This window comes from Cloeon dipterum, chromosome X (genome assembly GCF_949628265.1).
Source record: "Cloeon dipterum chromosome X, ieCloDipt1.1, whole genome shotgun sequence".
In the NCBI taxonomy this organism is placed as follows: domain Eukaryota; kingdom Metazoa; phylum Arthropoda; class Insecta; order Ephemeroptera; family Baetidae; genus Cloeon; species Cloeon dipterum.
This window is the reverse complement of record NC_088790.1, coordinates 12,674,933-12,690,200: the sequence shown is the minus strand read 5'-3', so window position 1 is coordinate 12,690,200 and position 15,268 is coordinate 12,674,933. Positions and strand designations below refer to the sequence as shown.

The 15,268-nt window shown below is 38.6% G+C and overlaps 2 protein-coding genes and 1 long non-coding RNA gene across 3 annotated transcripts; all 3 read left to right on the top strand.

Annotated features, from left to right (window-relative positions):
• The first annotated feature begins 1,307 nt into the window (after positions 1-1,307).
• Osi2 (DUF1676 domain-containing protein Osi2) lies at positions 1,308-6,914 on the top strand. The gene is made up of 4 exons (XM_065494472.1): positions 1,308-1,466; positions 3,196-3,694; positions 4,252-4,497; positions 6,486-6,914. Exons 2-4 carry the CDS (start codon positions 3,331-3,333, stop codon positions 6,902-6,904), a joined length of 1,029 nt encoding a protein of 342 aa, XP_065350544.1. The 5' UTR covers positions 1,308-1,466; positions 3,196-3,330; the 3' UTR covers positions 6,905-6,914.
• A 420-nt stretch (positions 6,915-7,334) lies between these two features.
• Positions 7,335-8,960, top strand: LOC135946301 (uncharacterized). The gene is made up of 2 exons (XM_065494473.1): positions 7,335-8,013; positions 8,642-8,960. Exons 1-2 carry the CDS (start codon positions 7,848-7,850, stop codon positions 8,902-8,904), a joined length of 429 nt encoding a protein of 142 aa, XP_065350545.1. The 5' UTR covers positions 7,335-7,847; the 3' UTR covers positions 8,905-8,960.
• Positions 8,961-9,306: 346 nt separating this feature from the next.
• LOC135945942 (uncharacterized) lies at positions 9,307-10,550 on the top strand. The gene is made up of 2 exons (XR_010575476.1): positions 9,307-9,716; positions 10,090-10,550. It is a non-coding gene; the product is annotated as an uncharacterized LOC135945942 (long non-coding RNA).
• Positions 10,551-15,268: the final 4,718 nt, after the last annotated feature.

Genomic DNA, 15,268 nt, shown 5'->3' with positions numbered 1-15,268 from the left:
TGAGTTTAATGCATATTATATATGCACCTCATATTTTCAAGAGCTTTTTGATCAAGTCACATGAAGGAGTTGAACAGTCCTTTCAATTCAGCAGCAATATATGGAGTGCCTTTGGAGGAAACTTCGCCATCACTCTCTCTTTATTTGATTAAATTGCGAACTCCATTTTGTGCAATCAAAAATCCAATTTTCTGTAAACAGCCAAAGCTGTGGAAAAGTTTTCCTCCGCAACACAGCCTCAGGGGGATTTAATGTTGAAATTATTTACAACCCAAAAGCCAGAATGTTCACTCAGTGGTGAACAGAAAAATATTTTCAGTAATGAGATGATTTCCATGAAATAAAGATAGCACAGTTATTAATTATAATGTTTATATATTTTGTAATTAGCCAAAAATACAAAGAAATGATTATTCAAAAATATTTTTTCCAATGATCATACAGTAAACAAAGTAAGGTGACTTCATAGACGAGGGAGTGTGATCCAAATTTCATAAACAAGAATAAACTCATTCATGTTTTGAGAATATGAGTTTATAGGGCTTACAGAAAAAGGTCGAGTGGCTCAGGTTTCCTGAGTTCTAATCCAAACTTAATTTCACCAAATATAAAATATTAAACATTTCTTCTATTTAAATAATTGCTAAATTGAGATTTTACGGTGAAGATATCCAAATTGTTTAATTTTAAAATTAAATAAATGCTGCTCATTTCATGCCAGTTTTAAAAAATGTTGATTGAACTAAACGTGCAGTCAATAAAAAGACAAGAAAACCAAATGGGGCTATTTTATTTTAAATTGTTTGCCTACGGGAAGAGCTAATATCTCTATCTAATCTATTATTTGTAATTAATATTCATTTCAAAATAGATGACCGATATCCGAGTTCCACTTCTAAACAAAATATTTGACAAAGACTGTACCGGCTGTTTCGAGATTTATTGGAACCTTTTTTCTGACGAATGCACGAATATAGTTCACTTTCAAAATATTCCGGTCTGTTGAAGAACCGAACCCGGATCTCGGGATTATCACAAAGCCGCGTCAGCATGAGCACGAGCTCCGAATTCGGCCGCAGCAACAGGATTTCGAGGGGTGGCCTTGTGATGAAAAAAGAGCGCAGTGATGCACCGAAGACAATTATCATGCAGGAGGCAGGCGTAGGAGCAGCGCAGTGAAAGTGCTTTCCTCGGGCGCGCGGGACTTTCTTGCGCCGTGTCTTACGCAGCTTGGCGCGGTCATTAAGTGTATTATCACCTCACCTGGCTCCATGCAAAATCAAAGGGGCAATCCCCGCGTGTGCCCAACCAAACAGTCTCGCTCGCTCGCTCTGGCCGAGAGTGAAAGTGGGAGCTGGTATAAAAGCTGCGCCGCCTGCCCAAAGACACTCCATACTCGCTCTTGCCTCCAAATCCACCCGGCTGAGGTGAACAGGCAGCACTCAATCCTCTCGAAACCAACTCAGGTAGGACTACTATATTTTAATTAATTTATTGTTTGCTATTTATTTATTAAGAGTAAGAATTAATTAAAATGAACAGTTTTGGGCTAAAAGATTTTAATTTTTTATCGAGTTATGATTTCAATTTATTTAAGCTATTATAAATTTTCGATAAAATCATTTTGAATCTAAATTAGGAAATAGGAGCATTTATGAACTCCACATTTGATTTTTTTACAGCCGATAGAAATTATTTCAAAAGTAATTTTATTGCGGATCAGCAGAGCAACTAGCTATTCCCCATACATCCCCACATTCAGAACACACAAAGAAGCACTTTTTATTTTGTTTCGATAACAGAGGGAAAAATAACCATTCAATCAATTCAGTATTCAACAAAAAATATCTGGCTAATTTTTTGTTTGAATGCACTTGAGTTCTCGTTCATATACACAGATTCGGCGACAAGTTGTTCCACAGTCATGACTTGGAAGCACACTGCTTATTTATGTTGATATGTTGCATTATAAGTTGAAATACTTAAACATAGTCATTTTGCTCAGAAATCTTCATGGCAATGCTAATTCAATTTTTTTATTTGTTCAGCTGTGCATATTTTCGTTTTTGAAATTTAATTTTTAATGTTGATAAGAGTTGAACCATTATTTTTATTTTATTTTTGGTTTAAATGGTGTTTTTCGCCTAAAAAGTACTATCAAATAAACTAGATCCTCTGCATAAATTGGTTAAAGAGAGAGATAATCTAATTAATGTAGTAGCCATACAACACTCCATCTGTAAACAAATCAATTTTGACCACCTCTTAAAGTTTTTTTTTATTATACAATATGATATTTATTGCACTTGACGTCACCAAATTTGCATTCTTCACTCTCGCCATAATGACCCGGAAGAACAATGATTGTGAAAAATATCTGATTGGTCTGAAATGTAAGAAACGATTCTCTGTTTATCATTCAGCTCATTTTTCTCTTACTCATTCATAATGTGCTTTAATTTTAAAAGCAGCCCTTAAATTTTAACCTCACGATATATCTTTCTTTCTAAAAAAAAGTATCTACCTCGGCAGTATACACTCACAAAAAAAGATCACTTTGAAGTTTCAATTTTTGTTTTCATATTTGTGTTATTATTGTAATCATTATCAAATCAAGGATGTTTGCCCGAATAATCCCTTAAATATCTTAAATACAATAATTTCTGAAGATGATTTCATCGCAAAAAGCTTATTGCTCCTCCCCCGCGTGATTTAAAAGCATTATGGTGCATTATATACAAACATTTCACGTCCTGTCGTAGCCAGCAGGTGATATGTAAGATTTATATGTTGATAGAGTGTCTAGATACTTTCCAACTTAAACATTTGAAAGTGGAGAGTGCTCTGTGAGCATTATTTGCAAGCGACTCGTGACTAAGAAATTGAAAACTGAAGTCGAAATCTCTGCATCAGTTATTAACTGCTGCTGGAGATTCATATTATGCTGGATTCCATTTATTTAATTTTCACAACAATTCGTATCTAAAATCAAATAGATCATTTCAATTGCTGTTTTCAATCGAATTGCAAAATACAACAGGCAAACTTTATATCTAAAAACTTGCTCAGCTCTGTTATTCAATATTTATTTTCACTAACAATGACTTTGTCTTATCGCAAATTAAAAAGCAAGCAGGCTCCAAATAATGTGAAAAACCGTGAGTCAGGACGTTACTTACTGTATTATTTCCGCAGTGCCGCGCCATCTGGAGTAACGGGACCGGCAGCAAAAGGCAGCAAGAGAGAGCACGTCCGCACCTGAGAGCGCGCGCAGCAGAGAGTAGCTGGAGAAGCGAGCAAAAGGAAGAAGACTAAAAGACAACCTTTGCCATGGGTAAAGCCACGCGGCTTTTGGGCCTGCTGCTTGTGCTGGTAGCCATCTCGTACGGCGACGACGAGCCCCCAAAGTGGAAGTCGGCCGGCGACTCCCCGGCCGCCGCCCCCCAGCCGGCCCCGCAGCCGGCCCAGGCTAGCCCCGAGGGCAGGAACCGCGAGGGCAAGAGCCTGCTTGGTGACCTCATCGGGCTCGGCACCGGACCAGACTTGGACCCCTACATGGCGTCTGCCAATGGACAGTGCCTCAACGGTGACCTGGCCGAGTGCTTCAAGTCCAGGGCCCTCGCCTCGATGGATGAATTCTTCCAGCAGGAGCGATACCAGTTCGGCGACCACGCTAAGGTTGTCAGGATGCCAGGTCAGTTCTTAAGGTTGTAATAAAATGCAAAACGACGGGTTGGTTAAAATTTTATTTCAAAGTAGGCCATGAAGGAGGTCATAAAATTGATATTCATTTTTGGATCTGACTCTGACAAGGAATAGATAGTCATTGTTTTTTTTTTAATTGATTCCCATTCTTAATACATTATAATAAAAGAAGGGCACACGTTGTACACAAAACTTCAAAAATAAATTATTATAAATACAAATCAAAATATGGAATGCAACCAAGGTCTAAAAATATATAAAAAAATCACAAGCTTCAGAGAAATTCAGCAACCCCTTAAAATGGCACGCTGACCAGTAAAGCCATTGTGCTAGATACCAAAGAGGTTAAAAAATGTTGATCATTCATCATAATATTTATAAACTTTCTTTGCTCCTTTACGGTGCACGTGCATCTTTTTCGGCACAGCAAATTTCATTTGAGCCACTTTCCTTTCAAGAAAAAAATAACCTAAAATGTGTTTAAAAATCATCAAAATTTACATTCTAGCAATATCAGTACCATTCTCACTTCTTCTTATTTTCCAGGTTGGAAGCAGAGAGTAGGAAAGCAGTACGAATTCTCCTCAACCCCCAGATCGGAAGAGTCCGAATGGGACCAGTTCACCAAATTCATGATGCGCAAGGCCGAGGACTTCATCCGCTCGACCGCCTTCGAAGTCAACGTGCCCCAGGAGCTGCTGGGACAGGAGCAGGGTCGATTTGCACCCAGATTCGTCGACGAGATCGCAACCGAGATCGACCTCATTGAGGACAAGACTGAAAACTCTTTCTGTGAGTATTTTGTTAGGATCCTAGCCAGGGCAGTAGGGTTTGCCAAAGTTTTTTTTTTAAAAGTTAAGTTAACGTGTAAGGTAGAAGAAAATTTTAGCCTAAGATACTTCTGAACAGCAGATAGTTAATATTTAATCTCAGAGCAAATTTTTAGAACCACCAAAACAATTTTTAAAGATATATTTATTTTTTACATAAAATATGCAAATGCTAGATAGCAGCTATTACATAACAAAAATTATCTTAATATGTATCCCTACACAATTAGAATTGCAAAAAATAGAAGGAGAGTTTGCCAATTTAACGTAATTTACTCCATTTTTGTCTTTCTTGAAAAAATGCAATCATTTCAGCAACTTCCACGTTTTTAGTGATATTGTTCGTAAGTCTGTCCTAAAAAACGTGCCAAGCTTGTCTGTGGGATTTTAAATTTTAACCCGGCCCCTGCCACAGATTTGGCTTATGCAACACTTTCATCCCTCGTGTGGCGCGGGTTGCCTGACTTTATAATTTATTATCGGTTCTGGCTGCGTTTCCTCTTCTGCCACGTGAAGCCTCTGATACACTAAACTTGTCAGCCGCACATATCGATTGGCAGTCTCTCTCGTTTTGTTGATTTCGCCTCGACTCATCAGAGCAGAGTGCGAAACGACGCGTCTGATTAAAATGCGAGTGCGAGCGCGTAAATCATCATCATCAGAGACGCTTTCTCCCCCTCGCCACCGGAATGCTGATTGGAAATCGCAGGAAATTGATGATTTGATTGATTTAGCTAGGAAAGAGCCTAATTGCTGTCAGAGGGGGCACAAACCGCCACCGCAGACTTATGTGTCTGGGGGCAAAATCACTGGCCAGATAAAATTAGCTATATTTTTTCCGTCTGGTCGGTTGCGATTTTGCAAAATTTACACTTGTGCGGCGTGCCATTGAACGAGCGTGTGCCACATTCGACGGATTACATCGCACGTGGGTGCAGCCATTGCGTACGTGAGTGCATCCATGCCGGCTTTGCTGGCCGGCCCCGACAATGACCGCGAAAGTAAGACGCTCAATTACGGCTTTTGTTGCGCTCAAGTGTGCCGAGTTTCGATTGCGGCCACCAATTTCCATCACGATGCCTCCAGCGCCGCCGCTGTTTATCTCGGGTTCACAAAGCAAACGCTCATACACATAATCAATATTTTTCACCGCAGATTGAATCATATACGTACTAGAAGCAGCGATGCAGAATTAACCAGAAATGCAATATCTAGTCTAGAAAACAATATAAACGTTTTATATTAAATATTCGAGAAAATAGAGCTTAATAGAGTTACATACAATATGAAAGACAGTGCAACAAATACAATAAGGCATGTGTAGAGTGCACATTGATTTAATTTCCTGCGCTCAAAGAAAAAAAGTGAGCTTAATTTATAACATCACTTTCTAGAATAGTAAATACATTTAATCACAAATAGGATAGAGAAGCTTCAAAACTGTGCAAAACTTGAAACTGTAATAATTTTAGTGTTGAGCGCCTAGTGCTTTAAATAAATTCTTTATTTCACTACAAAGCAAAACGCTGTATCAACAGCAATTGCTAGTAACTTTCGAAAAATAGTTGAATTTTAATTTTACATTAATTGTTCAGCGATTTTTGCTCACTCAAATTTGTGTTTTGTTATGATCAGTTACCGGCAATCACCTCTGCCACAGTGATATTTGCTTTTAGGATATTAATTATTTTTTGTTTAGCCTACTTGGTTAGCACAACGCTAATTATAGTGCATTAGATTCCTCTCAAGTGGTCCTAAAATTGGCTTTAATACCTTCCAAGCCTCTCATTAGCGATGGTATAGCCTTTGGAACATTTTCACGATAATAACTTAGTTACGTAGTAAATAAGTTTTTTTCAAATTTAATCTTTTTCCGACCAAATCAGTTAAATACATTCTTCTTTTGCTATATTTAGACAGTAAAATCTAATCAATAATTCGATTTTGCAGCACGCACCAAGCTGAAGAAGCTGTTCATCCCCCTGCTGATCATCCTGAAGCTGTTCAAGCTGAAGCTGCTGCTCTTCCTGCCCTTCATCCTGGGCCTGGCATCTTTCAAGAAAATCCTTGGCCTGCTGGCGCTGGTCGTTCCCGGTCTGATCGGCTTCTACAAGCTGTGCAAGCCGAATCTGCACAGCCCTTACAACAACTTCGGCCACAGCAGCTACTACAACCAGCCGCAGAGCTCCGGCCCTCACTACCCCTACTACGGCTCCGGAGGCGGCAGCGGCCCCTTCTACGGCCGCGACACCAACAACCTTCAGGTGGCCGCCTCCGCCGTGAACGCCGCCCCCGTCGCCTTCCGCGACCCCGATGACCACAGAGACTCGCACCAGTTCGCCTACTCTGGCTACCCGCAGTACCAGTAAATTATTTTTTTTTTTAAAAAAAAAGCTGTTGGGCTGCGCCGTCCTTTTCAAATCGTGCCAGAATTTCGTCAAAAAACTGCTCAGTTTGTGATGAGTTGATGAAACTCGGATGTAAATTTAAGACTTGCACGTCTCTTGGATTGCATGGCTTATTTATTGATGTCTTTCGAGTGCCTTTTTTACTGTTACCCGTGTTGTAATCTAGCTGCCTTATGTAATTTATATTGTGTATGCCTGCTGTAAAAATGCTTGTATAATAATATATAGACAAAATCTAATTTTCCCACATTTTTTCTCTAATTCCACCTGGCAAGCAACAGAATTTCCGCGCAGGGAAATTTAATTAAGATCTTTGTTTGGGGAAACGTGCGTGCGCATAGTAAAACTGGGCTGCCGAGTGGATTTGCCACCGTTATACAAATATTCGCGGCTCAGCTATGCGGCGCAGAGGGAAATAAAAAAAGTACTGGAGACCGTCGCACCAACAAGTTTTTATGGAAACTTCTGGCGAGAGTTTCATTCTAGGCGGGCTGGATGAAAAGGAAGCTAATGACTCGTCGTTTAGCCGAAAAAAGGAGGATTACAAGTTCAAACCGGAATAAATATAAACACCATTGGTCCATTCCACCTCGTGCATGTTTTTTGAAAGTGCAATGAGGCAGAATCATTTTTTTATCCAATCACGACAGAAAACCGTTAAAACAGGTATCATTTCTATAAATATCACCAAAACATCATGTGAATCGCGGATTTTGCAAATCAAGCGACATCGCAAATTATCAGCGAAATAGGTTGACATCGCCTAGATGTATTGATAAGCGATCGGATGACCTGGTTGGTGACCGGTCCGACGGCCCCTTCCTTTAATTGTTCCAATTTTCGTACAAATCGCACCAAGCCGGTATAAAAAGACGTGCGACGGGCCAGTCTGCGTCGAAAAGCAATGAGGGTCGCCGCCTGTGCCTTGCTTTTGACGCTGGCTGTGGCCGCAGCCGTGCCCCTGCGCGAAGATGAAGAGGCCGCATCCGCAACCACCACCGTGCCGGAAACGAACAAGGTTCTCGAGGAGGAGGCAGACAATGCCGCTAGAGATCCAGCTGGTAAACCTGGTCAGTAAATTAAACTATTTTGTGTAATTCGCTCAAAAAACATTTTCCTAGAAAAATTCAATCAGAAAAATAATCATGATTCATTATTTGAGCTAGAAATTTATCACTTATTAATTAAAAGCTAATTTTATTAAAGATAACAATACTATATATCATAGAAAAGCTCAAATGCGCCAACGAAAAACAACATTTACTTGGTGGCACTAAAGTCTCGAAAAAAGAGGGAGAGCAAGTTTGTCTGCCTTTCAAAAGGCGAGCTCTGTTTCCGTGCTAAGAATATTATTTATTTCATAAAGAGGGGGGCTTCTCCGTCATAAGGCTTACCGTTGGATAAATAAATCATTTTTAAGGGCTCCGTCCGCATTAAATCATTAAAACATTAATGAAGCTCAATTTTTTTCTAAAATTTACAAAGCTTTTTCGATTATATTTGGTTCAATTAAAAAATATCATTCGGTTTGACAATAAATATTCCTTGTATTTTAATTTCAGAATTTACCACCCAAATGAAATATAATCCCGCATGCCATGCTATTTTTAGTTAAACTACTAAATAATAAGGAAACTGGACATATTTTCTTCAAATGAAGATCAGTTGAACTAACCAAAACAAAAATTCTCTTTGCAGCTGCTCAGTTTCGTCAAGGGGTGAAAAGCTCAGTGAGCCCCCTTAACGCGAAAAACCCTCCCCCTGTACCAGTGGTGAGCGCCAGCCAGGTCCAAATCGTTACCACACAAGACCAGCAGCAGCCGCAGCGACAGTTTGTGTCTTCGTGCTCCTCGTTTTCATCCTCACAGCCTGAGACCAACACAGACGTCAACAGAGCGGGCAGCGCAGTGGCGTTGAGCCAATTCGGTGCCGCCAGCTCAGAAATTTCTATCCATAATTGATATTTTTACCTGCTAGTTGTTATTATATATTTATTATTAAAGCACATAAAACGAAATTTCATTGGTTTTAATACTTAAAAATTGATGATATTCACTACCTTTTGCATCCAGACGATTTTTTCCCGAGACTCATTTGAAGTAAATCGATTGCGAAACCACAAAGCTGTCTGCAACGGATAAAAAACTGCCAAAAGATGGTTCCTTTGTTTTGTACACTTTGAATACGAAGCCTTAACAATAGTCACAAAGGAAAGAAAAGAATTCTGTTTGAGAGTGAATCGTAATCTGCGTACGTGCTGCGGTGCTTCGCAGGAGCTAAACAAAAAACCTTCTTAGAATTTCAACCGCACCGGCAACCCCTGAATATTTCTCTATTCCGGGAAATTTAATTAAGAGCGGGTTGCAATCGATTTGAAGTAGAACAGGGGAATGTCGCGGCACAAGAAACGTCTTTTACAGGCCTAAACTCATGTAAGTGACCCTCCAGTTTTTGCGAAATTAACGGGGAATGAGAATAATATTCGTATTTTGAAGAAGCTTTAAGACCTTTTTAGTCGAAAAATTGCTCGTCTGGTCCGACCAGTTTAGTTTAATTGGCATAATAAGTCGATGGGCTCAGAATAAAAACGGCCCTCGCTCCTCCGAACCTTATCAAAACGTGATGAGAGCCTGCTGGTGTACTACCATCGTCGCGCTTCTGCTGGCCGCTGCGGCCGCGGCAGCACGGCCCAACGCTGACTCCATCATGAAGCAACGCACAGTGCCCAACGACGTCCATCTTCCAAATGGATACGTCCGCTTAATGATTTCAGGTACCATATGTATTTATCATAAACGCCAATTCAAGAAAACAATTTCTAATAAGGTGGTTTTTTTATTAAACGCCCTAAGTAAAACGAATCGAAGAAAACGGAAATGGGGATTTAATTTTTATTGAAGAAAATTAATCTAATGGCCCCTAATTAAGATCAGTGCAGCCATTTCGTTAAGTATTTAATTTTCATTAAAATTCTAAATTCTTTGAAACCTAATGGAAATTACCTCTGAATAAAAACAACCTATTTTACGTGGTGATCTGTTTCCAAAATTTAATTCAAACATAAAATCTTTGATGATATACATTTTTTGCAATTATTTAAAGTAATGCATCAGGTGGACAGTTTATCTTAATTAATAATTTTATAGGTATTGGCCCTGAGGGTCTACACGCGTCACCCCCGTACTATGTTTCCTATACACCGCAGAAACACATCAAATATGTTGTGTCGCTACCGTCTCCACATGCTGCGGTGCAAAAACGACCAGCTATATTTTCCTCTGCAGAATCGCTAACAGCCAAGCAGAAAGTAAAAAAGCAACGAAGAAGCAGACGTGGACTGGTGCGGAGGAGGAGTATGCATTACAGACATTAACACAGCGACCAAGACTGCACTGATGCTTTGATTAGAGAGCCTCAAAAGTGCATTTAAAAATTTTGACTCATTGAAGTAAAGTACATATTTAAATTATGTTAGATTTCATTTTCCTCTTGCAACCGTGTTTTGACTGTTATGATAGATTCATAAGTTTTCTCTGACTGCTTCTGTACAGAAATGTGTTTTAGAGCAAACAACAAAAATAAAAATATGAAACTTTATTCCCAGAAATATCAACAGACTTTTGAAAACCACGTCACATCCACCTTACTGTCTTGAAAGCAAAAAATAAAACAAATTAGAAAGGTATATCTAAAACTATGAAATCAATATTTCCAATAGTTTAAAGAAAGTTAAACTAGTCAAATTATAAATAAATCATTTTCTCTGTATCGCGCATGCAACAAATCTTCATTTATAGTTCTTCCTCGATATTTTTAAATATAAGCCACTGCTAACAAAGGCGCTTTAAAGTTTAATTCCTACTTCGTTTTTACTTTGTTGCATCGTCTTACTTGAGTTTCTTTGTGTTCTGCTCGACTGGATTTAGTATAAATAAGTACTCGAAATCTCGACTGCAAAGATTTCTAACAATTCTGTGAACAAAAACGAAAAGAACTTTCCTGTATTACAGCTGCAAAGACCAGATTTGTTTGGTTGTTTTAGAGTATATAAATTCCTGCAAAGAGTTATTTCTGTATAATTTGCAAATAAAGTTTATATAATATGTATGAATATTTTGATAATTTATACTCAAAGCTAGCCATTGCACTCTGAGATGATTTAAATAATAGCAGTATTTTGGGCACCACACTCAACACGCAGTTCTTTTCTTGAATTTTTGGTCTCGTGTTGCCAATTTAAGCCAATCCTGTAATTATTTTATTTTATTTCCAAGTTTAAAATTGTTTCTGCGTCGGAAAAAAATTAAGGTAAAATTTTTTAATCGATTTTTTATGACTAAACAAATTTGGCTAATACAAAAAGGAGTTATAATAAATATATACGACAGTGATTTTCCTAGACTAAAAGTTCAAAGATCCGCCGTCTCTGGATGCTACAGGTGTCCGCTCACTTTCTGGAGCTTTCAAATTCATTCAGGAGGTGGCGAGACCTGACTGCGCCGCTTTCGGAGAGATACGGCGTGGACTAGGTTAAATTGAATTAAAGGAAAAAAATCCATACTATTTTTATTCATTTCACCCATCTTGTGTCACAAGAAAACGTGTCGGTCTAAACTTCAATCTCACTGAAAAATTATACCAGTACAACAAGGTGTAAAGAAATAATAATATAGAAGAGGAGTTACTTGGAAGTGCGCGAGAGCAGGCGCGAGTGAAAGAGATACGGAGAAGTGTACCAAATAAGTAGGCCGCGCAATCACTCGCAGTGTTGCAGAAGAGAGACTGACCAGCGGCGACAAAAAAATCACAGAGAGCACTCGAATAAGGCGATAATATCAGTGCCCCGCAGCTACAATTGGCACAACACGCAATTTGCATGAAAATCAGGAATAAAAAGTGCTGCCTTTTCAAACATAAGGAATGCGAATAGAATTAAACAGAGCTAACAAGCATTAAAAAATGAAATCAACAAACTTTTTTTAGTGTATGCTCCTTTGCATTGATCTTTCAGCCTTGAAAATTTTGATTTTGAATCAATAAATTTCAGCCTTTTCTTCTTTATAAGTAGTCACTGCGAGTTTGAAAACAAAAATCATTTTCATAAACGCATTTGATTGTATGAAAAACCAAGCATATCTCATTCTATCGATCCTGGTAGCAGTCGATGTGCAATTAGTGGCATGCATTTGTTGTGAGCAATTAATTGTCATTAAAAGCGGGTAGATAAATTTAAAAGTCGTGAAAAATTCATCAAATAAATAGTGACTGACGTAAAACAGATCGTGGCTGCAAATGAATAATTGAAATGTGTGGAGCAGCGAGCGGACGAGGATCAATGATGCGGTGATCCCGTTAGGCTGCTTGCCTGCTCTAGCTCTGTGGCGGAGGAAAAGGAGAGGAAGACGTTGTTGGACAGCACCGCCACGCCGCAACGGAGAGTGTATTGCTTTCCGCTGGACGCACGCAAACTGGGTCGGCCGCTTCATTTCTCACAATCACTCAGTATCAGGGGAACAACAACAATTGGTCCTGCCCACTGTGTCGCGGTCAAGGCCGACACCTCGCACTCGGCAATTGAAATATTTTTGGTATTTTTTATGACATTAAAAACGGAATATTTGTACGCATGACTTAAACATTTATAAACCAATGAATAATTCTAGACGAAAGATACATCAGAAACAAAGAGCTTGAACGAAAAATCGAAAGACTGCTCCTGAATCGTATAACTTAAAAAGAGAAGGTATTTTCTTTGTTTCCAAGAACACGATTTAAAAAACTAATAGTAGCATTTTTTTCACAGTGACTAAAAATGTTAATAAAACCTAAGCGTATTTAAAGATTTCTTAAAAGAACATGCAGTTCCTCAAGAAATATCGAACCAACGTCTCACCTCTCTTTTAACAATTATGTCCCTTTGAATTAATTTGTCTGGATATGGAAATGTATGGGGCAAAACAGCCCTCCAGAACCTTAATAGAGATCATTTTTGAGACTAAAATAATGCTTGAATATTTCTGAACCCTTTCTTTGAAAAGTTTCTGATTTTTATAGGCTTATATAAAACTATATTTATTTTCTCTGTGTCAGTAGGAATGTCTTCAGGTGTTAATAATTGTGTCTCACTGGCCAGCCAGCCAGGCTTATAGTGTTAACTACATGCAACTTATATACACTCATCTCAGCACCATCAAGCAGAATTATATATTTTAATTTATCCCTGAACGCGTCTAGTGTGTCAGTGGAGTGGAGTAGAGTAGTTGCTGCTGGTTATCGAATGAGTGAATGTGGTTATTCATATAATCAGGGAAAATGGTTTCTCTTTTATCCCATTTAAATTGTTTTCTCTGCCTGCAGAATTCAAAAACACTATACTATAGCAATTAGACAATACTGGCAGGCATTATTAATAAAATGAGATTAATATGCACGGTTTTAATTTGGCACTGCTAGGATAGGAATTTTGTTTTGGAGGTAAATTAATGCCGTTGAGGCCTGTGGGGCCGGAACATCCGTTTCACAGTCCGATAACGTGATATTTAATTTTTCCTCGTAGAATTTTCACTGTAATTAAACCGTCTTGAATTATTTTCCACACAGAGTGGAGCCATTCAGTTTTTTTTTTGTAATTTAAAGCATTGAATTTATTATTTTTTTTTTCAAATGTTTTACTACTTGCATTTATGATACCAGAAGGTTTTTCAGTTTAGAAAGAAAAATTGCCACTAAATTATTGATTCAGGCAATTGAGCGAGTTAACTTTTTGCAACTAATTAAGAAGTCCAATAAAAGGGCAAACAGAGTTAGTAAAATACTGCTAAAACGATTAATTACGTGGATATCTCTCACCACACTGATAGCAAATTAATATCGTCGTTGATCAAGTCCGCGATCTTTGCGTCTTCTTTCTGGCAGGCGAAGTAGCCACTGGTCGACGAGCACAGGAACTGCCGCACACCAAACGGACTGTTTGATGTGGCGACGACGAGGCACGAACCAGCGTTGCGCGGGGTTCATCGTGTCCAAGAATACGTCCTGCAAGTCCAACGGGCTCACGCGGTCATGCCCGCCGAATCGGTATTGGCCAGCGCACCCTTGCCGCCGTCCAGAAACTCGTTTTCACCGTTTTCACTAAGTCTCAGCCGCCCGTCGTCTGGCTGAGTATCTCAATAAGGCATAATTTAACAAAAGAAAAGGTTATGGACAAAAAGACAGCATTTTTTCGGAAATAACCACCCGTTCCTATAGTTGTTTTTGATACAGATAGGAAAATTGATGGTAAACATAATTAAAATTTTCCTCTAACAATCTAGACGAATGTTGCATTGCTGAACATCAAACGAAAAGAGAAAATATTATCAATCCCACCAGTGCGAGAGCGAGTTATTTCACAACAGCTAAAAATAATATTGAATCAAATCGCGAAGAGCTTAGCCATTCGCGCCATCCGTTATTTTAAAATTTCATAAAATTATACCTGCGTGTGTATTTCTTTCTATTTGTCTAACTTAAAAAAACAGATTTTCTAAACTTTTTGGAAGACTCTTGCGTTGTATGACTACATTGCTATCCCAAAGTGAAATATTCACTCATTTAAGAAATAATATAAGATAATATTTTAAACTAACCAAATGGGACTTGCACAAAGATTCTGATTTCTTCGTTGCCCTCTGTTGAGAGCGTGTCAAGCAGTTGATCAGTGACACTGATGAGCTTAATTCCAAAATGCTGCAGCACAGCTTCACATTCACAATCCATGAAATCTACAGTGTTTCATTTTGGTGGAGATATTTACAACATAAACTTATTTACTTCTTGCCAAATAAGAATATCATGTTATGACTAAAGCTCTATTTGTTCCTTGCTGCCATACAGCTCAAACATCTACCCGCGTGATAAAAATAATTCATTTACGTCTTGATGACATACATCAAAGCATAGGCACTTTGCCTTTCACACTTACAACAACTTAAGCTACATTTAGTTTGCATATATTAACTCACTGAGTTTTCTCGGCCATGAAAATCATTTCAAACAAGTTCAATTTTTACCTTCACATTCCGTTTTTAACTATGCCATCCTTCTCGTCTTTCTGCTTCCAGAATCTCGTAGAATAAACAGAGACTAAAATTCGTACATTAAAATATATATTAATTATCTTTGAAAAGCGTGCACGAAATGGTTTTATTGCCACGAGCAACGGAACCGTCGAATTGGGTCTGCGCCGCTTGTTTTCATTAATAATTTTGCTCCACAAATCGAGCAGGCGCTGGCCTGCCGCGCGTGCAATTATGCCTGACAACAATAACAAACCGCAGCAAGATA